The 25,454-nt window shown below is 37.4% G+C and overlaps 1 protein-coding gene across 3 annotated transcripts in view; it reads right to left on the bottom strand.

Annotated features, from left to right (window-relative positions):
• Positions 1 to 1,633: 1,633 nt before the first annotated feature.
• tasora (transcription activation suppressor a) overlaps positions 1,634 to 25,454 on the bottom strand; it is a 55,779-nt gene continuing 31,958 nt past the window's right edge. The window contains exons 10-23 of one of the 3 annotated variants that reach the window (XM_043708103.1): positions 19,768 to 19,871; positions 18,984 to 19,087; positions 18,557 to 18,626; positions 18,374 to 18,445; positions 17,059 to 17,799; positions 14,044 to 14,567; positions 11,887 to 12,025; positions 10,220 to 11,202; positions 7,862 to 7,987; positions 6,643 to 6,802; positions 6,146 to 6,254; positions 4,538 to 4,716; positions 4,291 to 4,449; positions 1,634 to 3,192 (exon numbers count right to left, since the gene is read on the bottom strand). In XM_043708103.1, coding sequence (XP_043564038.1) covers positions 2,582 to 3,192; positions 4,291 to 4,449; positions 4,538 to 4,716; positions 6,146 to 6,254; positions 6,643 to 6,802; positions 7,862 to 7,987; positions 10,220 to 11,202; positions 11,887 to 12,025; positions 14,044 to 14,567; positions 17,059 to 17,799; positions 18,374 to 18,445; positions 18,557 to 18,626; positions 18,984 to 19,087; positions 19,768 to 19,871 — 4,081 coding nt within the window. In that variant the 3' untranslated portion in view covers positions 1,634 to 2,581. Of the gene's footprint in view, positions 3,193 to 4,279; positions 4,450 to 4,537; positions 4,717 to 6,145; positions 6,255 to 6,642; positions 6,803 to 7,861; positions 7,988 to 10,219; positions 11,245 to 11,886; positions 12,026 to 14,043; positions 14,568 to 17,058; positions 17,800 to 18,373; positions 18,446 to 18,556; positions 18,627 to 18,983; positions 19,088 to 19,767; positions 19,872 to 25,454 lie in introns of all 3 variants that reach the window. The other 2 variants (XM_043708102.1, XM_043708104.1) reach the window with 2 other exon arrangements.

A 25,454-nucleotide genomic window follows, 5' to 3' on the forward strand; every position in this document is an offset into this window, starting at 1 on the left:
CTTGTTCTCATGTAGAATTGGAAAAATTCACCAGTTTTGCATCCAATTTCATTCTTCTCTCAGCTTTGCCTGGTCCATCTCATTCTTCCTTTTCTTGACTCGGCTGTCCAGCAACTCTTCCATTGACCTCAACTACACTTCCTCACTCCCTTCCTATAAGGATTCTGTTCCATTCTCCAAGTTTCTGACACCCATAAACACATCTTCCCCTCTGTTTAGGAGTTGATGTGCAGGGACTGTTCCCTTTGTGACACTCTGATCCAATCCTCCATTCACTTTGAACAGAGGGGTGATGGCCTAGTGGTATTATCGCTAGATTGTTAACCCAGAGACCCAGTAATGTTCTGGGGCCTTGGGTTCGAATTTGAATTCAGTGAGGATCTGGAATTTAGAGTCCAATGATAACCATGAAACTATTGTCGATTGTCAGGGAAAACCTATCTGGTTCACTAACATCCTTACCTGGTCTGACCTACATGTGACTCCAAACCCACAGCAACGTGATTGACTCTGGCATGACCAGTGATGTCTTCATCCCATGAATGAAGTAAAAAAAAACTACTTCACTTCATCAACTTTTCATTCAATTGCACAAGGTGTAATACTTGCCATTCAACACCTCAAAGGCCCCAAATGCACATTTCAGGTAAAGCAGCATTTCATTTCTTACAATCTAGGCTACTGCATTGGCTGTTTACAATTAATTCTCCTTTACATCGGTGAGAATACATATAGATTAGGTGACCATTTGCAGAACATCTCTGGCCTCCCAATTATTTGTCATCTTGCTGTCATGTTAATATTTCTGTTCTGGGTCTGCTGCAATGTTCCAAACAAGCATAATGCAAGTTGAAGGAACACCACCACATTTCTACTTAGGCAAGTTTACAGCATTGGAAGTGTCAGTATTGAATTCAATAATGTCAGAAATTGACTGCATCATGTCTGTTCTTCCTCACCCCTATTAAAAAGGCATGTAAGCCGTATGCATTTTTTATTCCCCCTGAAACTCCCTCCCTAAACGGCATTGATCATTTACCGACAGCCCATGGACTGCAATGCTTCAAGGCATCACCACTTTAAGGGCAACTAGGGATGGGTAATAAACACTGGCCCAGCCAATCTGCACATCCTATGAGTGCATGTTTAAAAAAACTTTGAGGAATTGAGTGGAATTTAAAGAGACGTAGTTCAATGTGAGAACAAGTCAGAGGATGGTGTGATGGATGAAGAGCTCTATTGGCTGCTGAATTTTGGACCTGCATTGGAAATAGGAGACCAAAGTACATTAATCATCAATTATCAGACTTTATGGGAGCTCTATAGTATTTATCTGCTCTAGTAATTGTAGGAGTGAGATGCTTTTCAGTAACTAATCATTTTAGCTTGATTAAGCAAGTGAGGAATTCAATAGTACACTAAGACAGTATAGCCAAATGGCCCATGTGAAAGTACGGCAATGGTTTTCTGGATGAGACTATCACAAGTAGGATAGAACATATATTTCACCTGGAATACTCATACATCCTTTGTGGGATCAAGTCATCATCTACACAGCAATCACTCTTTGACTCAGTTACTTTGCCAAAATTCACACAACAATTAAAAAATCAAGAAAACAAATTGCCCAGACTAATTTGACAGGTCTAATTTTTAATATACAACAGTGTAAGAAAAACAGTTTTATTCTCTCTCTCATATATATATATATATATATATATATTTATATATTTACACACATACACAAGTATCCTCAAGTAATCTGTATGCAAGTGTTTTGTTTAATGCTCAATTGAACAAGTGGCAAAATAGGCTCTACACTTGAAAATGAGGTATATGAATATGTTTAGTTCACAAGCAGTCCAGTGTCTGCTGTAAGGCCTTAAATAAAATACCATTACCAAACAGCAACCGCACAACTTGAATTAAAAAAAAAAAACTGGTTCATGGAACATTTGTACAAAATAAATTAAATGTATCAAAAGATTAACCACGTGAGAAGAATTTTGTGGCATTTTTCTGAAAAATTAAAAGTGTCTTTAACCAAAAAGGCCCATCAAGATACATTTTGGATTTTTCTTAACATAGATCAAGACTGCCAACATGTAATGGATCGAACCGCCAATAATCATACTTAAGTTTACATACAAACTGATTGCCCATCAATGTAACATGCTTCAAAGAAGTGCTTACAGTACAGATGTACTAAAGTTTCAGACCTTGATAATTCTAACAGCCAGATCTGAATTTCTTGTCTAAGAAAGAATATAACTGACATCTTAATTCAAGAACAGAAATGTGGTTCAGGAATTTAAAAAAGCTTGTTTCTAAGAAAAAGCAACTGTAGAACAAAAAGGTCTTAAATCATTTTAAGTAGAAAACAGCAAAAAACTGTAGTTATTTAAACAGAAGAGGAACAAATGTAATGGTTTCCATCTCAAACAAAAGTCACTATAACCAACATATGTATGGTATGCGTCTGAATAAGTCCTTTCAGCACCACAGCACAAGGACACGAGTGTCTAGAAACGTATTATGTACAGTTCAAAAATCACCACAAAAAACAGTTCAGACTTGGAATTTAGTGATACCTCTGCTGATGTTGTTTCTGCTGGTAAGACAAATTTGATGCACCACCAGCATTCCAGGAATTTTTCCAGTTGTTCTTATAAGGTAAGTTTTGATTGTACTCTGATGAAAAATAACTATTGGCGTCCTGGCTGTTCTGGTTTAAAGGAGGAATATATGATTGCCCAAATCCACTTGTTAGAAAACTCTGATGGGTAATTACATTAAAATTCCTGTAATCTGATTCAACATTTGAATGGGAATAAAATGGAGTACTGTTATATGCAAATCCTTCTCCTCTTTTGGAATCTTTATCTCCTTTGACCAACTGCAAAGTAGAAGTAGGAATATCATTTGATGGCACTTCAGAAGTGATATCCACTGATGGGGTGATCTGAACACCTGATGCCTGTTGTGCAGACTCCTCTGAATGGATCAGCACACCTTTTGTTCCCTGTACCTCAGTTTGAGAGCTATTAGCAACATTTATATCTTCAGATTTTTCACTACAGATTTCTATCTGTGGTGAATTATCTTCAGAGTCCAATGACATATCTTCCTCTTCATTATTTCCTTCGGTTCTTTCCACTTCTGCCAACTCCAGTGAATTAGAAGAAAACGTACCTAGCCATGATAAATTACTGATGAAAATATGGCAAATCATTCAGGACAAAATCTGATCTGGAAGAACTCTTTAAAACAAAATTACAACATTGAAAATTTCCATTTTAGTAAGATAAGTGGATACCAATAGAACGTAACAGCCAGGTAGTAAAACAACTTATTTGTTTCTAAAAGACTATATCCTCAGTGTGTGCAAGGATGCATTGTTGGGCACAAAGTAAACAGGACCAATTCCACAATGCCATGTGACAGAAATCACTGGCTTGACTTTACAGGGGCAATAATAATGGATTGTGACCAAAAGGGAAGAATCCACAAATCAACATCTGCCCTTCTGAACAGTCTTTGAGCAATCGTGTTAATTGATTTAGTTTTCAATTGTTTGATGAAGTACAGTGCGCCAAAGTAATTTCTTCAATTAGACAGCAAGTAGCATTTAAATAAAAATTAGAATAATTTTTTCTAGTTTAGATTAGCTTCTTAAACCAGAGGTGATAAAAAAATTTCCAGGTAATTTTTAAGTTTTAGCAGTTTCACTCAGTTTTGTTTTTGCATATAATTGCTCTGCCTTAGAGATATGTAATGTTTTGAAATTGACTACATTCAGAATATGGAATTAGAAAATTAATTTTCGAAGCTTTCCAATTTTTATCATGTGCAGGATCTGTCTTCCAGTTTTCTCTATTTTAATTAAACCATGCTTTTGTAGCCTGATCAAAACTGAACACGGTATCTAAGGTGTGATTAATGTAAAACTTCTTAGCTCAATGGATTTCCACATAATTCATTGATAACAATCCTCAGCATTCCTGCATCTTTCTAATAAAATTGATATTACTGAAATTAGTTTGACATTTATTGCATCTCATTTTTTGAGTAAATATGAAAATGCACTACACAACATCTTGATTTTGCAACTATTCTAAATCTTTCTCCTTCATATTTATGATTTGATTTTGCCTTCAGCAAATTCAAGCAGTCAAAATTGAGTTTGTTCATGTAAATTTTAAGCAATACAAGTCTGAGTATTAACTTATTAAGATTTCATTCAACAATTCCCTGAAATATTAAAATAAATTTCCAGTACATTTCACTTGCCTTGCGGGCCATCTTGAGATCCTAATCCTAACAGCTGTTTATCTTCCATGCTGGAACTATGATAGCCAATAAGATTTTTGAAGTTTTTCACAAGATCATCAATACTGGCCACGACTACTCCACATTCTGAGTAATTGAAGAGAGGCTCCATATTTTTCTCTGAAAGTACAACCCCAAAAGTAGATTAATTTATAATCTATATGTACAAAAGGTGAAAATTACATTGTAGCTGGAATTCAATACTTACCAGTCAGGAACACTGCATGTCTGTGCTGTATTGTTTGAGCTTGCAGTTTAACTAAACAGTCTAATTCAATAGTGTTTCGTGATCTGGAGTCACAATCATGGTAAGACAGAACTTCGACTAAATTACACTTCTGATATTTATTCAGCAGTGATAGAATATTGAAAGCTGCTGTATTTGTTCTGTAAACAAAAATAGTTTTATTATTCACAGTACACAGCAAAAAGCTTCTAAGTACCATTACGATTTGAACATCTGAATCAGTTCACACCAATAACAGAATCATGCAAGATATTTATACTAACAAAGACAGCATCTCCTCAATAAAACTTGTACAGATCTTCAGTTTCAGTGGTCTATATATCCCATTAGAAAAATAATTCAATCCCATTTAGTGCTCGGTAATTTTTATTTTTATATCAATAATTGTGTGCAGTCATAAACAGTCCGACCTTACAGGATAAAATATCACGAATTGTACAGTTTGGGAAAGATGGCATGTTAATTGTGGAAAGTCACAAGCTGTTTAGTCAGATTTACATTCAAATTTACTTGGTTATAGAAACTGTGAAACAGGAGAAGCAGTCCATTTACAGCCTTCACCATCCTCAGTGAACCCACTGGGCACCTTAGTCCCAAATAACCTGCCCTTGCTCTGAAATCATGTCCCTACCTAAGAGCAACATCTTTTCTGGCTCCACCCTGTTGCGCTGTTTTCTACATTATATATTACAATATTCTTCTTTTACGTTTTGTTGAAGTACTTTAACGTTAATAATAAAACATTTAAATTTTCCTGGTTTTAGTCTCTGAGGTTGGGAGGTACTTGGTAGCAATAGTGGTGGGCAGGGCAGTCAAGACACCCAACCAGCGACTATGGTCTAGCCGGGTGTCTCAGGGAGGGATTCAAGCCCAGAACCCAGAGGCTTATTCTGTAAATCTGAGGTAACAGTCAAGGATTAAAGTAGGCAAGGTTAGGGGCAAGGAAAAGTCAAGAGAAATAAAACCAGAAAGAAGAAATGTTTCAGATGTGTAGAAGAAAAGCAATAAGAAATCTGTCTTGCTGTAGGTAAGAAGTGATTACTTAACCCTCTGCACTTTCAGTAACAAGAATTTCCATCATATTTGACCAGAACACAACAGTTCAGTTTCCCACATAATTTAGAAGTGACTGTATTGGGAATCTGCAATATTCCCTAACAAGCCTCTCTGGAACATTCCAGAAAATCCTTTACAAAAAGTAACAAATATTCTGGGGGAAAACCTCGTCTACTTACATTTCAAATGCCAGTTCATGATAAAGACCAAGAAATAGTGCTCTGCTGTTTGCAGACTAAGGAAGGCCATGAAGGATTAGCAGTCTAAAGAGGGCAACTTATTCAAACAGCAAATGGAAGTGGGGAGGAAACAGCTCACACGAGCATGGATGGTCAATATCCATGCAAATTCATGTAGGAAATGTATATTATTGAAAATTGTGAACATGACCTTTATATTATTGAGATCTATGTACCAAAAGTCAACTTTAATCAATATTCAACAATGATATCTGCAATAGATTATGACTGATTTGTTACTATTCAATAAAATTAAATAAGACAACACACTGACCTTGCCAGCTCCTTCAACTTTTTGTGCATTTTGCAATGAACTTTCCAGACCCACTTACTATCAGGAGTACTCAAATCTTTAAGGAAGTCCAGGAATATCTGAAGTTTTTCTGGAAAAATTGTTTTATATTGTTCAACAAGTACAATAATACTTATGCCAAACACAAATAATACTGTATTTGGAACTTCAATAAACCATCACATTGTGAGCCTAGATCTTAATAAGCAGAGTAAGAGGATTCTGATTCTCAAGACATGTTAACTAAGACATTGAAAGTTGGGGGTAGAGAGCTAAACAGAGCGAAGAGGAGAAGGAATGACTCACATCCTTCATTTCAAAACTTAAAAACGGATGTATTAACAAGACAGAACCATTCATAATTCTTTATTTTCTAATTTGAAATTAGAAGATTGTCTAAACTCTTAACAATGTCCAACAATGAAATGGCAGAGTTATTAAAACTGCCAGGAAACATTGAGCTGGAGCAGATCACTTACCAACAGTAACACATTCTGGATTTAGGACTGTTTCATCTGACACCATAAATCCACCAGATACGAACAGTTCATTGTAAGTGTGATTCTGTACATCATCCAAGCTATCTACTCCAGCAAAACTGACACGGGACAACTTCTTTAAAGATATCAAAGATGGCACCTGCAATTAAGGTAAATTAAACCTTTCAAATAAATGTACTCCTCAGCTGCAAGTGCTGATACCTCCACATTCACACCAAGTCGAAAAGCAAATCTGAAATATCTTAGTTAGTACAAATGCTGCCTAAATCCACCGAAGAAGTCGGTGCAGACAAGTAGATGAGTGTCACTGCAAGTTTCAACTCGTTAAATTAGGCTAAGCTTTACCTTTGGGCTAACACTGCACCAATATAGTACTTCCTCATTTGTACTAAACTTTACTTGAGGGTTTCCCAAATTTTAGGTCATGACACCCAGGTGAGATTTTGGAGGCAGCACGGACCTCAGCTGTAAAACCTCTAAATGCTGACTTTTCCTTTTATCAGTATTAACTCATCACTGAGGCTTTATCCTGCTGCTTTAGAAAGCCTGTGAAAAGTTGGATGGCCTCTGCCTGCCTTTTCATCAACTTCTCATGAGAGAGGGAGGGAGGAGGTGGTACTGAAGGAGATGGATATAGGGTGGGTTAAAGGAGGAGAAATGGAGAAGGGTTAAACAAGAGTGAAATGGGGTACTCCAAACTTCTTTCATCACTACTGTTCCACCTGAAGCCCCTCTAAAAAGAAATCCCACTCCCTACCTCAGGTATTGCTGAAATCTTCACCTGTGGTCACACCAAGTCTGAAACATTAAATTGGGTCACACCCATGATGATGTTTTGGAAGCACTTGACTCCCTCTCAAAAAGTGTGCTCAAAGCAACATATCACCAGACTACATTCAAAACTGTCTTGGAAATATATACCAATAAATTCCACTAAATCCAGAAAATTCCTTTCAAATTTTGTACTCTTAAGTAAACAGATACATTTATATCGAAATGTATAGTACAAGCATGACATTATTTACAGACATGACAAAAGTAACTTCCTGCAATAAGTTCAATATCTCAAAGCTGCAGGAAATTACTTTTTTTGCAGTATATATATATTTCTGGAAATTATTTATATTTGGTTGAACTTCAGGAGAGTAGAAAATACTCAATCAAATGCAAAGGAAGATTTGAAGAATGATGTCTTCACCTTGTGAATGTGAGATGCAATGTCTTCATTTTGAATTATAATCAGTAATTTATCCATCGAACCATCTTTCTTTTTCAAAAACTCCTCTGGATGACACTCCTTATTACCCAATCCGGTCAAATATTCCTGCATCATTCAGAATTAATGAATCATTCACAAAGTGTGTCACAATTTAGAACATTTTAAAACTGAAATTCCATTTAAAACAACTCGTGAGCATATCCCTCCCACCTATTCTTTCACTTCTTCAGTCTATGTTAAACATGCTTTTACATTAACACCAGTGTATCTGTACTGGTCACAAAAACAGAGGGCACAGTTATTAAATTAGACTTCTCAAAACTGCTTATCAGCCTGTCTTGGTATTATAATTATCTATTATCCATCCCTCTAAAAATGAAATTTGTAAAATATGCTCGAATATTATAACTTCCTTATTCCTACTTACATAAAATATTACAAAAAACATGAATATATCTGACAATACTGTTAGAAAAACAGAACAAAGACATTCCCAACTGTAAAACTGAAAGGGAACATAGATGAAGTAACTTATTTCCCCTTCCATGTCACATGAAGGACAGAGGTTCCTCAATTTTCTTCTAACTTCAAAACTAAATCCTCAAATAAGGACTTAATATCTGATTGTATTAAAGTCGTTGGAGTATTTTATAGACCCATGACCTCCCAAACTGGTTCTCTCCAGGAAAGACTCTGTCAAACCCAGGATTACACAGATAAGATGGAGAAGACCAGCATGTTAAGGGGAAGGAAGTAGTTTCTAATATTCTAATAATCAACAACACAGCAGGTCAGTGCATCTCAATATCACAACAATAGTGTGAGGTAGCATGCACTTATGTCAAGTTAATATTGTTTGGTAATATAAACCAAGTATTTACAAGCAATTAGCAAGCTTTGAAAATATTTGTAGCTCAGGTTGAGGTTCTGGATGTGAGCTAGCTCACTGAGCTGGAAATTTCAGTTTCACATGTTTTGTTACCATACTAGGTAACATCATCAGTGAGCCTCTGGTAAAGCTCTGGTGTTATGTCCTGCTTACAATTTGTGTTTAGTTTGGTGATGTTATTTCTGGTTCTTTTTCTCAGAGGATGGTAGATGGGAACCAAATCAATGTGTTTGTTGATAGAGTTCTGGAATAACGTCCTAATGCCATTCCTAGATATCACAGTAGAGCAGTCAATGGGGAACTTCAAACCAGCGTCTACAGGAAAACAACACATACAGACCAAATACTTAACTACAGAAGCAATCATCTCAACACCCACAAATGAAGCTGCATTAGGACATTACTTCATCAAGCTACCAAATACTGCAGCACCGAGGAACTACGAAGAGCAGAAGAAAGCCACCTATACAATATATTCAAGAAGGTTACCCAATAAATACAGTACATCCATTTCTCAGCAACAAACCCAAATAAACAGACGAAATGTGTCCAGAAATCCTAACCACTTTACCCTACATCAACTTGCACTGAAATGATTGCCCGACCACTCAGACCTCTTGACATCATGGTAGCCCACAAACCCACCAACACACTAAAACAGCAGCTAATGAACTTCAAAGACCCTATACAGACAACATGCAAAACAATTATGTTATTTACAAAATATCTTGCAAGGACTGTAACAAACATCACATTGGACAAACAGCCACCAGAATACATGAACATCAACTAGCCACCAAAAGATATGACCCACCATCATTAGTATTCTTACATACAGACAAAAGGAGGACACCACTTTGACTGGGGCAACACATCCATTCTAGGTCAAGCCAAAGAGAGAGAGAGACACGAGAATTTCTAGATGCATGACATTACAACCGGAACTCTTATCAACAAACACATTGATTTGGACCCCATCTACCATCCCCTGAGAAAAAGAACTGGAAAGGATATCACCAACCCAAAGAAAACTAAACACAAATAGAAAACGGGACATAACACCAACTCTTCACTGGAGGCTCACTGATTATGTTACCTAGTATGATGACAAAACATCCAAAACTGAACCTTTTGGCTCAGTGAACAAGCTCATATCCATTTACAACCAATCCTTTCAACTTAACCGTTTAAGTGCTGGCATCATTAGAGTGATCGTGCACTACAACCCTTGTTCAGTTGTCATATCCCAAATTAAGTGCAGTGCTTTAGGTAGGGTCAGATCAAGGCTCTGTACCATTTTGCATACCCATGATACAAACAGAAATAAATTCTTCCTGTGAAACTCCGAATGGTTCAACATTCAGTTAAAATTCAACATTCCCTCTGATTTACTGAAAACATACAAGAACCAAGTTCAGTTCAATTGTCATTTATGAGTGTCATTGTACCTTTATTTCTGCACAAACAGAAGTCTTCTCCACTTCATAAATGTAAAACTTCACGGTGTTCTTCTGAACATCCTTAATAATTTCAACTAAGCTGCAAAATACTTCAGGGTTTAATTGCTGAATTAAGTTGGTTAAACATGGTTGTGCTCCAGGAAGCCCTACAGTCCCACTGGGTTCTTGCGATGGTTGCACCATCTCCTGTTGGTTTCCCAAGCCTGGGGTTTTCTCTGGTGACAATCTTTTGTCCTCCCCTGCCATGTAACTGGAATCATTGACTGAGCTAGTGTGCCCAGAAGTTTGCTGTGATTGCACTACACTCTCAGACAGGGAGACACCAGTTTTTGGATCTTTTTCAGGTCCTTGAATTTTTTCACAGGGAATCGCTTCTTCATAAACGGTGTTTTTGCAGTGAACAGATTCTTCTGTTGTGCACACTGAAGTATTTAACTGAGAACGTGTGGATGGGAGTAGTTCTTGTGCGACTCTATTACAGGTTACAATCTCTTTTTGCATTTTCTGAGCTACCTTTGGGGACGATGATGGATGAAGATTCAATTTTGTGCAAGTTAAGTCAGAGCAAGCATCAGCAATTACACTGTTCATCCTCTTGCGTAATTTATTTACATAATTTTGGACAGAAACTTGATGTGACTGGACATTTGAATACCTGGATAGTGCTGGGACCTTTTGTGGAACAAGAAATATTGGTTTTTTGTTGTCATGGCCATATTGGACCTTTTCTTTCTTAAGCAACTGTTTCATTTTATCTGAGAATTTGCTGTATTCTGATAGAACAGTATTTTCAATTGCTGAAGCAGAGTCACCCTTCAGATCAAATGGATGGCCATTGGTTTCATAAGTTGCAAAATCCGACTTGAAATCCTTTAGAACATTGCTTGCTCCAGCTTCAGAATCAATGGGCGACTGATGACTAATGTTCGACTGGCGATTTATGACACGTGGATCTTCAGGACATGAATCCTCTGGTGGTAAATAGAACAGTTGTTCAATCCGTGATTTCATATCTACAAACGAAGACAGCTATTATCGTACATCCTATAAACTAGACACGAGGCGTTCTAGTAACTCTAAGGCTTGATGTTATTCAACCAGAACGCCATCAGAGGATTCCACAATTTTAAAATCAACACTCCAATGAATACACTGGAGTGGGAGACAGCATCTATACTGTTTCATGAGGATTTCTAACTTAATGCACTCAACATCGAAAAACCGCCTCACTTTTTCAAAACCTTTGCCACAATGCAGTAAATTTTAAAGAAAGCCCTAATGGCAAGCAGTATGACAATCTAGTTACAGTCAAAAGAGACGCATTACCTTCATCTATCTAACTCAAATCAATGGAGCTCGTCATAAGATGGTGGAACATTAATGTCAATCAACTGAATACAAATTATATTAACTTTTATAATTTCTGTTTCAAGTAGTTAACTATCTGAACAGAGAGAAGAAAAATTATTATAAAGACAAGTCCACAGATTAATCAAGTAGTTTCGAAATCTGGGAAGGACAAAAAACTAAAAGATATATAATTTTTTTTAATAACTGCCTCTCCTATATTAAACATTTAATGCCTTCAAGTTTGAAGTTACAAACAAACAATCACTGCACAGTATTTTTCAACTATCAATTAGACAACATCTTACCGGTTATGGGAATAAGTTTCCAGTTGATTTCACTATCACTGGTGCAACCTGAGGTGGTTATCTTCTTGCTGTACAGCTGTTCAAGGGACGCATTTGTGGTGCATGGACTACAACTTCCTATACTTCCAATGCTCTGTTCCTTAGCAAGAGATACATGAGCACAAAAACAAATTCAGCGATCTGGATTAAATGCTGACACCTATTTATTTTTGAGTGTTGTGAATGGCCTTATTCTTTTCTGGAAAAACTTAACATTCCACACTAGCAATTTAGCACTTCATTTTTCATCAAAAGGTTTGAGGAAATAATCCAAAGTAAGGCTTTAAATAATTATATTGTTTATACTTCATGTGTTCGTATGAGTCAAACTAACTATCAATCACCACTCATTCACGATTTCCACTGGATGTGTAGATTTCCCTAAAAAGTACATGTAAAGACAAAGGGAACTGACTGGTCAATTACAAAAACAAATTCGGCATTAACAGGATTTTCAGAGCAAAAAATGTGTTCTTCAGGGTAACTATAGTGAACCCTTGAAAGAAAAACTGCAATTGAAGCAACTAATGGCACTGAAGAGAACAGCACACAACTTTAGAGTCCCACACTAATATATTTAACTGTTTTCCAGAGTCAGAACTTGTTGTGCCAAATTAGAAGAGAGAGACATGCTGTAATTCCATGGAACCATTAGTTTGTTTCAGTTAAACGAATGATGCTTGAAAGGATCATAACATTCCGTTTGATCACCCTAACAGGGCAGTTATCAAACTCAATACTGCAACCTGCATCATTTTGCTTTTGCCCGCACTAGGCTGATGCAACATCTTATTTAATGGCATTATTGAACAGTCTATTTAAAAAATTGAATCATAACAGAGGTGACTGCCTTTAGGTCAACTGAATTCATGCAGGCCCTGTAGGTTTCATCAGTGTTATCAGCCAGACTATACCCACTGTACTGTAAATATTCTTCATTGCTCTTCTAAATTCCTTCTGAAATTACTCATCGCTTCTGCTTTTCCATCCTTGTAGGCAGGTTTCAGATTGGTTTGCTGTGTTAAAGCTTTTGCAATTTGTTATCTGCTAATGACCCAGGTGAAACCATTTATTGCTTTGCACATTTGTGCAAACTTTAGGATTAATGATAAAATGCTTCCCAGTGTAACAACCAGCTAGCAGGTCTAATGGTTCTGGAAGTTGGCACCTAAAGTTTCTGATAAAAGATTTCTGACTTTTAAAGATATCAATATAGTAACGTACAGGTATGTAATCCTTTCAGTGATGGCAGTGATTTGAAACATTAAATCATACAAATTAAATATGATACAAATGCACTTGCTTCCTTTCTCATCTCACCCAGTCTCAAATTTGTATCAACAACTTAATAACAGTCAGAAAACCCCATTGTAAAGTAATGTTACTTTGCTTATTGAATTATCCAGAATTTCTGTGATAGTGGCAAAAATGATAGCATTCCCCATCATTAAGCCATTGAAACAGACAGCAACTCTGCAGTTGGCATATGAGCAGTTAAAAGAAGAAATCTGGAAAGCTGCAGTCAATGAGACAATGATGCACTGTAACTTTTCCCACAGATTGCAATCCTTATTGCCATCCTGATTTGAGAGAAATGCCCATGTCTACACTTGCAATTTCACTGAAAAACATCCTTGTAAAGAAGTACACTTTGTTGAATGAGATATCATTTCACTAACTTTGGTTTGGGAATGTTCCACAATAAAACTTTTTAAAACAAAAAATTATCTTAAACATTTTGCTAAATTTTAGTTTCAATCATTAGCCAACTGTTGACCTTTATTTCATGATCTAAAATTTTCAACTGAAGGGAAAAAGATTCAATGGTTTTAATGTCCTAATTTCCATGTGAATGTTTCACTATGATTGCTCTACATGCTTGACAGTATTAATGCTTCTCCACTGCAAGACATTCCCCTGACTTGGCAAGAGATTTAATCTGCCAACAATAACTGGAAATTTCACCATGGAGATTGCAAAGTAACCTCTGAAGAAGTCACTGACAAAAAACCCTTGCCAATTTACTACTCACTACAAAATCCAGTTTGTCAAATTAATCCCTTAATTCATACAGTTTCAAGCATAGGCAACTAAAAGAATCAGACTAGTAAGCCTTACCTCTGGGTACTCTGCTCTCAAATTGTACTGCAGTGAACGTTCTCCAGAAGGTTGGTCCTTCGTTTTTATTCTGAAATGAATATCATCAACATATGCTAAACCTGAACCACTTCCACATAATCTTGGACTTTCTTGCTCAAAGACAGGAATAAAGGCTTCCTGAGTGTGATCTTGATTTGCTGCTTCAGTGTGTGGTGTGTGACTGATGTTTTTCTGATTCAGTTGTTCTTTCTCATTAATCAAGCTGTTACTTGGGTCCCAAAAGTAATCCAAATTCTTGTTTTGTAGATCACCACCACTGGAACAAACTGGCATTCTTGCATCCTGGTTTAATGGAACTTCTGAGCCAGTGCTCTGACAATTTGACGATTTGAATATACCAAGCAACAAGCCAACGAGCTTTTCAGTATCTGGGGCAAATGTCGTCGTAGGCTCACGTTGCCTTAAGTCAGATTCATTAAAACCAAGCCCATTTATTATTTGATCAGTTTCAGATAACCTCGATTCATCAACTGCCACTGACCCTGCAAAGAAATTATCTTTTTAAAACAAAGAGGCTGATTTTAATTGTACATTAATTGTGAATTTAACTATATGTACTGTTACAATGATTTAAAATATAAAAAGCCAACATATTTTGAATCCTACTAGCCATTTTAATACTTGGTACTTTCACGGACAGAATCTTTTTAAAAAGACAGATCAAAAACACTGATTTCAAGTAGTTACAGGCAATACCCGAGTTACACAGGTTGACCAATTTCATGAAACTTGGTTTTACAAAAAACAGTCACATTGGACTCAAATTGTTAACTGTTTCTCTCTCCACAGATGCAGCCAGATCTGCTGAGTTTCTCCATCACTTCTATTTCATGAAACCATGATCAGACAAAAATGATAGTCTGAACTGGTTAAGATATTTCCCCTCCCATTCGAAAGGCACCAAAATCAGTTAGCACGCAATCCCAGAAAGCATGAAATAGCTTTCATCATCCAGTTGATTTACACCATCAGTAGAACCTGCACACTGTGGAGTTGGAAACTCACATACAATTATCAAGCCTGATAACAAAACTTCAGCAAACAGGGAATATACAACCAGCTAATATTTCAAAGGGCTTCTTTGGCAGATCAGGAGAGATGCATTTTAGACCACAGATCTAAACACAGGCTGGATAAGACCCAGTGCCCAGTTAAAGCATTGGATGGAAATAAACATAAGGAAACAGAACTTTGAAGACTACTGTAATTTTATCTTCTGATGTTTCAGTAAATGACCTGAACAGTTGCTGTCTTAGGTTAAAAGCTTATGCCTCAAAGACATCCAAAATATTCATGTTGGGTTTGGAATTACATGTTTCCAATGCTTATTTCTGTAAAAGAAAGCTTATGAAGTGTTTCAAGATTAGGATGCAGTTCTATTCTTCATCACTCGATTTCCTTGAACAGAACATCTAGTAAATGTTGGGATGTTCCATTGCACAGGATCCGCAACTCCAGCAATCTTGATTATTCATTCACTACACCCATATAAGATGAGAAGAAAAGGCAAGAATCCCATGGTAGGAAAAAAATTGCTCACAATTTCCAACACAGAAAATTGCTGGCATTGTACTAGAAAGCTTTCCCAGGTAGGACAATAAACTTTAACGTTAAAGACCTCAGGTTAATGGCCCTCCATCAAGGCTACTTCGATTCACTGGCACTGACAAGGACAATATTGTTTTCAAGTCAGCGTATCATCTACTGTTTAAACAATATGACAACCAAGGGATGTGGCTCGTGTAATGCAGAATTAGCCCAACAGCACGGGTTCAATATGTGTACCATCTCACCTTGACCCATTGCTAACAGTGATGCCACTCAAGCTATATGTAACTAATTGCTTCTCTCTAATGGAGTGTGTAGCTAATGTTTCAAGTCTGAAAAAGGATCACAGACCTGAAATGTTAGTGGTTTCTCTCTTCGGTGTTGTGCCCGACCTGGGTATTCCAAGCACTTTCTGGTTGTATTTCCAAATTTTCAGATTAGGGCACTAGGGATTGTCGCCAAACAGAGACCTAAGGATGTAGGTCCACAGTTCCTTGAAAGTGGAGTGGCAGGTAGACAGGGTGGTGAAGGCTGCATTTGGCACACTTGTCTTCGCTGGTCAGAACATTACACAGGGACCTCACATTGCAGCTGTACATGACATTGGTGAGGCCACTTTTAGTATACTGCGTACAATTCTGGTTGTCCTTCTATCGGAAAGATTTTGTTAAACTTGAGAGAGTGCAGAAAAAATTTACAAAGAAGTTTCTGGGATTAGAGAATCTGAGTTATAGGAAGTGGCTGAATAGGCTGGGGACTTTTTTTCCTGGAGTGTAAGAAGCAAAGGGATGACTTGATTAAGGTTTATAAAGTCGGATAAGGTAAATAGCCAAGGTCTTTGTCGTAAGGTGGGCAAGTCCAAAACTAAAGGGCATAAGTTTATGGTGAGAGGGTCAAGATTTAAAAAGGACCTAGAGGTAACGTTTTCCCACAGAGAGTGGTGCGTATATGGAATGAGGAAGTGATGGAGGCATGCAGAATTACAACATTTAAAAGGCAACTGGATGGATATATGAATAGGAAGGGTTTGGAGGGATATGAGCCACATGCTGGCAGGTGGGACTAGGTCAGATTGGGATGTCTGACCAGTTCAAGCTGGTTAAATTGGAGGGCTGTTTCTGTGCTACATGGCTCTATGATAGTTATTTTTACATGTATACGATCCTTATGAAGTCATAATATCAAACCAAATTACCATGAGTCATGCTGAATGCTTGTTATCCTCATGTTAAGTAACTGGTTTTGAAACTAGCAAATCCATTTCAAAACAGAATTCTTAATCAGTGAAGACAGTTTTCATCCCATAGGTCGGACCTACATCCATATTACTTATCCTTACAAATTAAGTTGATAACCAAACAAACTACCTATAACACTGCATGAAATTTAACATTAAACTAATACTTAAATGCTGTGTTCTATTACCTTGAGTGGTCTTCATGTGCTTGTTGCTTCTCTCAGTAACAGATTCCAATTTTCTCTTTATTCCAAGGTTATTTTTGTCAGATATACAATGTGCAAGTCCTTCAATATTCATTATATTAGTTTCTCCTGGACCATACCTTTTCCTGCTGTAGATCAAGTCAATAAGCTCTTGAATTTTATCAGGATCATAATCAGCCATATTATCAGAAGGCATCACAAAGTTACCATCAGCTACGATGTTGCTCATTTGAGGATTCAGAGGCTCCTGAGCAGCAACCTCTGGCACAGGATTCTCAAATTTTTGCTCCTCTCCAAAACACGTAGCAGGTGAGCTCAGTAACTCAGTTTCAGAGATTGGATATTGGTCTAACATCCCAATAGCTTTGGAAACTTCAAACTGATAGCGAACAGGGTGAAAGAAGTAAGAGCGCAAGATTCTTGATAAATTTGACCTCTTTTGCCTGGTTGAAGAGAACCTTTTTTCCTCGTAAGTAGGAATGACAAATTGAGCAGGATTTCCATTTTCCACACAAGCCTCTTTTCCTTGTGAATTCTTTAAGTAACCAATTAGATTATTTTCAAATGCAGCATCTATAGTTGAATTCTTTAAGCTACAAGGCAGCTCCTTTCGAATTTTATCCAAAGCAAAGTGCAATGCAGGTACAAACTTGGATAACTGCGGCATGACCTCTGGATTATTGCAAACAGTTGACACAGACTCTGCATTTCTCTTTATCTCATCTACAAAAGGAACACAAATAACCACTAACTTATTAGGCACATTTACGTAACAGACCAACAGAATTAAAACACAGAACTCAACAGAAAGGGAAAGAAAATCTGCAGGAAATATATCCAAGCTTATGTTACTTCTGAGAATAACTTTTGCAACAAAGTTGGCAAATTTTATTCCTCCTGAAAACAATCTGTACTTCACGCTATTTGTTTAAAGAAATTCAGTAAGACTGACATTCAAAAAATAAATTTTAAGGTTGTGTCAACTTCCAGTATAAGATATTCAATTAAACAAGTGAGGGCAAAGATAGTCGCCTTTAATTAGATTCTGGACTATTTTAATCTATTAATATCAACTGAGACACACAAGGTAATTATACAGTTGCTACATTCAACCCGTCCAGCCAGAGTGGTAATGAATACCTGCTTTTATTAACAAATTGGTGGATGTAGGAGAATGCAAAGATAGGCAAGTAGATACTGATTATGACACAATTGTTTAAATGATAATTTCATTTAACAAGTTTGCACGTTTATGGTTTCTGCACTTATTTCTGCTACTTCATACAGATTAACTTACCAATAGCAATCAATCTAGACTCAGGAAACAAAAATAGTGCTTGAAGAAACTTGGACTTCGAGCTTTGAGATTCTGATTTAAACAAAAATACATTCAGAATGAGAATTATTAATCAATTAGCTGTATTTAAAATTACATAATTCTATGTCAATATTTAACAAAAATCTGAATAATCACACTTACCATTATCTGCCATCTCTAATGGAGAAAATAAAAGTAGAAATCCCCGATCACCCAACGGTTTGATAAGAACCTACGTATAAAGATATTAAGCCTTTAAAATGCTACAAATATGAACAAGAGTAAATTGGCCCAAGGAAAACAGCAGTGCTGATGGCAAGTGCTTGGAAAATACAGCACTGTAGTGCTTCGTGTGCAAGTAAAGGAGCAACAACAACAGCATACATGCAGTACATTTTTAAGCTTTAATCTTCCACTTGTTAACTGAAGAGCAGACATGCACAAGCCAAACTGAGCAGGACTTCCAAGCATTTTAATTACTCTCTAAGCAAGCTATGAACACAAATGATTATACCATTTTATTCAAATGTTGAATTACTTTTCAATAAATCTTTCACCAGACCTCAATGTAATTAAACATGTAACTCACTAGCTTTTCCTCTTCCAGTTTATGAAGCAGAGACTCCAAATTGCTTCCTGCTTTTCTGTGTTCCACAAACTCATACAAGCTATAATATAATCCATTCTTCAGTGCTGGGGGGAAAAATTAAACTGGCTCTAAGCATTGTTGAGCAGAACTCATTGGCCTGACATTTCAATAAATGAGACACCTGCAAGAAAATTTACAAATCAACTTCTCTTCAAGGACAGCAGGCTGTTTAAAAATGCCTGTATTGTGGGTTGTTTCAAATGGCAAAAAGGAGGTGAGGATGAGGAGAAAGGATAAGGGTAGGGCAAGCAAGCTAAGTTTTCATTCTGGTTTTAAAGATGGTATGGTCCGGAAATCTTCTAATTCAGAATGGAAAAAAATAAAACAGAAATTGCTGGGAAAGCTCAGCAGGTCTGGCAGCATCTGTGGAGAGAAATCAGAGTTAACATTTCAGGTCCAGTGACCCTTCCTCAGAAGGGTGCTGAAAAAGGTCACGGAACCCGAAAGATTAACCGATTTCTCTCCACAGATGCTGCCAGATCTTGCTGAGCTTTTCCAGCAATTTCTGTTTTAGTTTCCGATTGACAGCATCTGCAGTGCTTCCAGTTTAAAAAAAATACATTGGTTAGCTATCCCCTTCTCATCCACTCTTAATTACGCATGCAGAAGATGAGGATTATCAAGAATTACAGCTCAAGTGATTTTACTTAAGTGATTCACAAAAGCTGAGAGTGGAAATTGTAACAAAGTCAACAAAATGTTTAATCACAGACTTCGTTCTTACCTTCTCTTGTCCCCGAGAAAGTTATTTTCTGGAACACGGTCATTGGTACCTTGTTCTTTAAGCAATCAACACTCATAACTGTTTCAATATCAAGTTTCTCTGGCCTAAAAGAGAAATATACTTGATAAAAGATCTTTGTAAATTCAACAAATAAAATCTGCATTAACACCAAATGCCCCATCTAAATTGGAAAAAGCAGGAAGTATTTAGCTATTCAGCTTGTTTAACAGTCTTACGGTCGGTTCCGATATAACGCGACAGTTCAGTTCTCATATATTTTTGTGTTACAAGAAAATCATGCAATAGCCGCGTCATTTAAACTAATGGGGCCGGAACTGCATTATACCAAATACAAGCAAATAAACTTCACGTTCTGCAAATAATGGTCTAAATGCTTCAATCGCCTTAAAGCTTATTTGCATAGAAGGAACACGTGTTATAGCAGAACCAACTGTATACCTAATTTGATGGGGCCAGATAAGGTCATCACCATAAACATGGACCACCATAAAAAGATAGCCTTTTTAAAAAATGTGTCAACATTCAAGGCTCTGCAGAGTGATAAGAGTCTAACACAGTCAATGTGAAGATAACATCTGGCATTTCACACAGCACAATCTTCCTGTCTGGAATTGAAAGACAGCATGAAAAATGAAGTTGGTGAGCTATAGGCACAATTCACAACATGGGAATATGAAAAAATAGCAATAACAAAACTGATTCAAAGAACAGGAAAAGCATTGATAAATGAAACAATGATAAACACTGAAAAGATATAGCTAGGGATTAAAAGCAGCATTTGTTTAGTTATTGAGTAGCTCCTATCAACTATAACGTATTTTACAGGTCACCAGATGCGGGGACGAAGTTCAAAGAGCACATTTCTGGACAAATTACAGAAAGATTCAAAAACTGCTTTCGGCATACTCTGCATGGCAAACCAAGCTAACTGACCACTTCACACTACAAAGTAGTAATGAAAGAAACTTTAAATTATCTTAAGTGAACAAAGATAGTAACTAGCAGTGTAAAAGGTAAAGACACAATTCTTAAAATAGGGACAGGGAATTTTTTTGGTCAGAGTACTCTTAGCCTGATAAGTAACCTGCCATATCTATTTCCTGAAATGAAGTGGAGGATGTTTCAATGAAAGGATTTAGGAACAGCGATCATTTTATCATAATTGAAATTGTATCGAGAAAGGGCAAGATATAAGCAAGAGTTAAAAACACTCAACTAGGGGTTAATTTCAGCGAGAGTTAAAGGATCTGATCCAAATGCAATGAAATTAAAAAATGGATACGGAAAACAAATATTATGAATTCTATGCCACATAAGAAAAGATTGTTACTTTTAAGTTCTGATTAAGGAATAGATACATTCCTGCAAGGAGTACAGTTTCAAAGGAGTACAATTTCAAAAGCTAGCGCTCCGGGGATGCATTTTGACAAAAAATATAGGCTTGTGACAATTATCAGGCTACTAATTTAGTAGAGAAACAAGGTGAAGATAGAAAGCAAGATGATTTTCCTGAAGAGAATAGAGGGTAAAAGCAAAAGTACAAAAATTAAATTGATAGCCTTCATAAAAGAGAACATTAGAAAACCTTTTATAAATGTAACTAGTGGAAAAGTAATCAAAGAGGACAGTTAGTTTTAAGTACCAAAAAATAGGTATTCTGGAAGATTAAGTGGGCATAGTTAAGTTGCTGATGAATACATTATATCTACCTCACTACAAAGTGAGTGTGGCCCATGTAGCAGGAAAAGGAGGCACAACACAGATTTAGATGGAGAACATTCGACAACGTACCACACAATTGCTTCAATCTTATGGGACCTTGGTCAGATCACACCTAGAGTACGTGTGTAGTTTTTATCTCCCTACTTCACGAAAAATATTATAGAGGGATATTGTTGCCATGGACAGAGAGCAACAAAGGTTCAGCAGACTTGCCCCAGGGATGGTCTCCATGAAGAGAGACTCGGCAAACCAGGTCTGTATTTTACAGAGTTTCAAAGATCGAAGGGTGATCTTTTGTTGAATCTTACAAAAACCTTAAGTAATATTTAAGCAATAAATGCTGGAAATCACAGCGGGTCAGACAGCATCCATGGAAAGAGAACAAGCTAATCTTTTAAATATCAGTGGCATATATGATTTTGGGGATGGAATGGGCAAAAGGCATGTTCAATCAGCCATGAGTGTAAGGGGGGAGGGGGAGGGGGCGGCACTACTGGACTTGAAAGGTTAACTCTGTCCAAGATGCTGGCAGACCTGCCGAGTTTCTCCACTAATTGATGGTTTTACTTGTATGGCTAATCCAGTTCAGTTTCTGCTCAATGGTCATCACCAGGAACTTTATAGTAAGGAATTTAGTGATGGTGATGCCATTGACTATCAAAGGATGATGGTTAGATTCTCTCTTGTTGGAGACAGCCATTGCCTGTGTGGTGTGAATGTTATTTGCCACTTGTCAGCCCAAGCCTAAATACTGTCCAGATCTTCCTACATTTAGGAATCGACAGCTTCGTACCTGAGAATTCGTGAACATCGTACTGTTATCAGCAAATATCCCCACTTCTGACCTTATGACGGAGGGAAAGTCATTGAAGCAGCTGAAGATGGTTGCGCTTTGGAAACTACTCTGAGGAACTCTTGCAGAGATGTTTTGGACTGATCTCCAACAACCAGAACCAGGTTCCTATGTGTCAGGTATAGCTCCAACCAGAGTTTTCCCGATGATTCCAACTGTATTGAGTTGATTCTGGTTTTGCTAGAGCTCCTTAATATTCTGTCAGATGGGTCCTCAGTGACAAGGGCTGTCACTCTCACCTCATTTATGCAATTCAGCTTTCTCCATGTTTGAGTCCAAGGTTATGGTCTGAGGCTTAGTGGCCCTGATAGAACCCAACTGAGGGTCAGTAAGAATGCTATTGCTAAGCAAGTGCTACTTGACAGCACTGTCGATGACATCATCCATCACTTGACTGATGAAGCAGTAATTGTTTGGGTTAGATTTGTCCTTTTATATAGAGGATGTACCTGAGTATTTTATAGCTGTACTGGAACAGCTTGACTAAGGTTGTCGTAAGTTCTGGAGCAGAAGTCTTCAGCAGCATTGCTGAAATCTTGTCAGGGCTGATAGCCTTTGCAATATCCGGTGCCTTTACCCATTTTTTGATATTACATGGAGTGAATGAAACTGGTTCAAAATGGATGTATGATGCTGGGAATCTCTGGAGGACGACAAGCTGGATCCCAACACAGAACGTCTAGCTAAAAATTCTCACAAATGCTTCAGCCCTATCTTTTGCTCTAATTCGCTGGGCTTCCCCATTGAGGATGGGGATGTTTGTGCAGGATCCTCCTTTTTTTATATAATTGTCCACCACCATTGACGACTAGACGTGGCAGAACTAGAGTTAAAATCAGGTCCATCAGTTGTGGAATATGTAGCTCTTGCTGTTCATGTGGTCTAGAATATAAGCAGTCATATTCTGTAGCTTCACCAGATTGACCCTATACCTTTGGGTATGCACGATGCTACTCCCAACATGCCCTCCTGCACTCTTCACTGAACCAGGAATTGATACCAAGCTTGATGGGGAATTATGCCAAGCTGAGGTTGCAAACGGTGTTGGGAGTATGACTCACCTGAAGCTGATGGCCCACAGCATCTCATGGATGCTGAGTCAAGCTGCCAGATCTGTTTGAAGTAATTTAGTAAGGTGATAGTGCCACAGAACAGGGAATACTCTCAACGTGAAGACAGGATGCTGTCTCCAATAGGTGGTGGTCACTCTTACCAATATTTTCATTGGTCACTTATGCATCTGTGGCAGACAGAACAATGAGGATGGAGTCAAGTATTTTTTCCCCACTTGAATGATTCTCTCACTACTTACTGCAGATCAAGTCTAGCAGGTATGGTCTTGAGGAACTGACCAGCTCGATTTGTTGCATTGCTTTCAAATCACTACTGGTTTCATTCTCTTCTTCCTTTCTAGCAGCTGATACACCTGAATGGAATTTCTGGCCATTTCAGAGGGCAATTAGAAGTAAGCCACCTTGTTATGGGTGAGGAGTCAAGCCAGACCAGATAAGATTAGATTCCTTACAGTGTGGAAACCGGCCCTTCGGCCCAACCAGTCCACACCGACCCTCCGAAGAGTAACCCACCCAGAACCATTTCTCTCCTAACACTAACACTAGTGGGCAATTTAGCATGGCCAATTCACCTGACCTGCACCCAGAGGAAACCCACGCAGACACAGGGAGAATGTGCAAACTCCACACAGACAGTCACCCGAGGCTGGAATTGAACCTGGGTCCCTGGTGCTGTGAGGCAGCAGTGCAACCACTGAGCCACTGTGCCGCCCTTAAGGACAGTATTTCCTAAAGGGCATTACTCATCCATGAGTTTTTACAACAATCGACAATGGTCATCTTTCGACATTTGTTTCTAGATATTTTTTTAAAAACTGTGTTCAAATTCCACCATTTACATGGTGGGATTCAATCCTGGTCCGCAAAATATTATCTAGGTTTCTGGATTACTAGACCAGTGACAATATCACAAAGCTATCAGCTCCCCAAAACGCAAAAGCAAGTTAAGCTTAACCTTCATAAACTAGCGTGACCTCAACTGGAGTGATGTAGTCCCACTTAGGTACACTTTAGGAAAGGTGTAAAGGCCTTGGAAAGGATGAACAGATTTGCTGGGATGGTATTGGGGATGAGGTACTGCTGGTAATTAATGACATTGGAAAAGTGGTTTTGTTCTCCTTTGAATAGTAAACTTAATAGGGGTGTTCAAAAACATAAACTGCTCTGATATGAATAATGATAAATGAAAGCAAACTGTCTCCAATGGCAAAAAAAATTATAACCATAGGCCTCATTCCTAGTGACTGCCACAGAAGTCAAGGTAACATGAGAAAATATTTTCTTTTCAAAGTTTGTTACTACAATCCGAAATGCATTGCTTGAACAAGAACTGGAACAAGATCAATTGTTAATCTTTGGAAGAACACACACTGGTCAGTGCTGCATCAGTCTGTGACTTATTGCAGAAGTAAGCATTGTTTAGCAGTTACTATTGCTTTGGTTAACCATTTGGGCAATTGCAGTTAAATCATGGTATGCTTTGTATTGAAGTATTTAGGGTTTTTCCTCAGTAAATTTTCCCATCTTTGTACACCTACACAACACAATGGCAGTTTTAAAAATATTTTTAACAAAGACTGCCTTAACAATTTAATAATCTATTTTGAACAGACTTGGTAAGTTGTCATTTAACTATAAATGATTTCTTGCCATAATTACGAAGTGCACACTAAAGGCTGTCCTCAAAACATTATTCTAAATTTTTGACAGACTTTAAACTTAATATTCCTTCAAAAAAAAGACATTTCACAGCTATACTTATACCAAAATCCTACTCAGAACTAGAATATTAGCAAATTCTTCACCCATTACAGGATATCTCCATGTCATTGCATTGCAATTTCTTTTTTAGAATAAGAGTTTACTATCATGTGTATTCAAGTATAGGAATACAGTGAAAAGTGTACAAAGTTGTCATTCTCTGGCACCGTCTAGGCTACAAAGTCAGAATTTTCAAAACACTAACATAGAGTAGCAATACCATATGGTCACTCCCAGTTAATTCTTAAATTTCTCCA

Source organism: Chiloscyllium plagiosum, chromosome 18 (genome assembly GCF_004010195.1).
Source record: "Chiloscyllium plagiosum isolate BGI_BamShark_2017 chromosome 18, ASM401019v2, whole genome shotgun sequence".
Lineage (NCBI taxonomy): Eukaryota > Metazoa > Chordata > Chondrichthyes > Orectolobiformes > Hemiscylliidae > Chiloscyllium > Chiloscyllium plagiosum.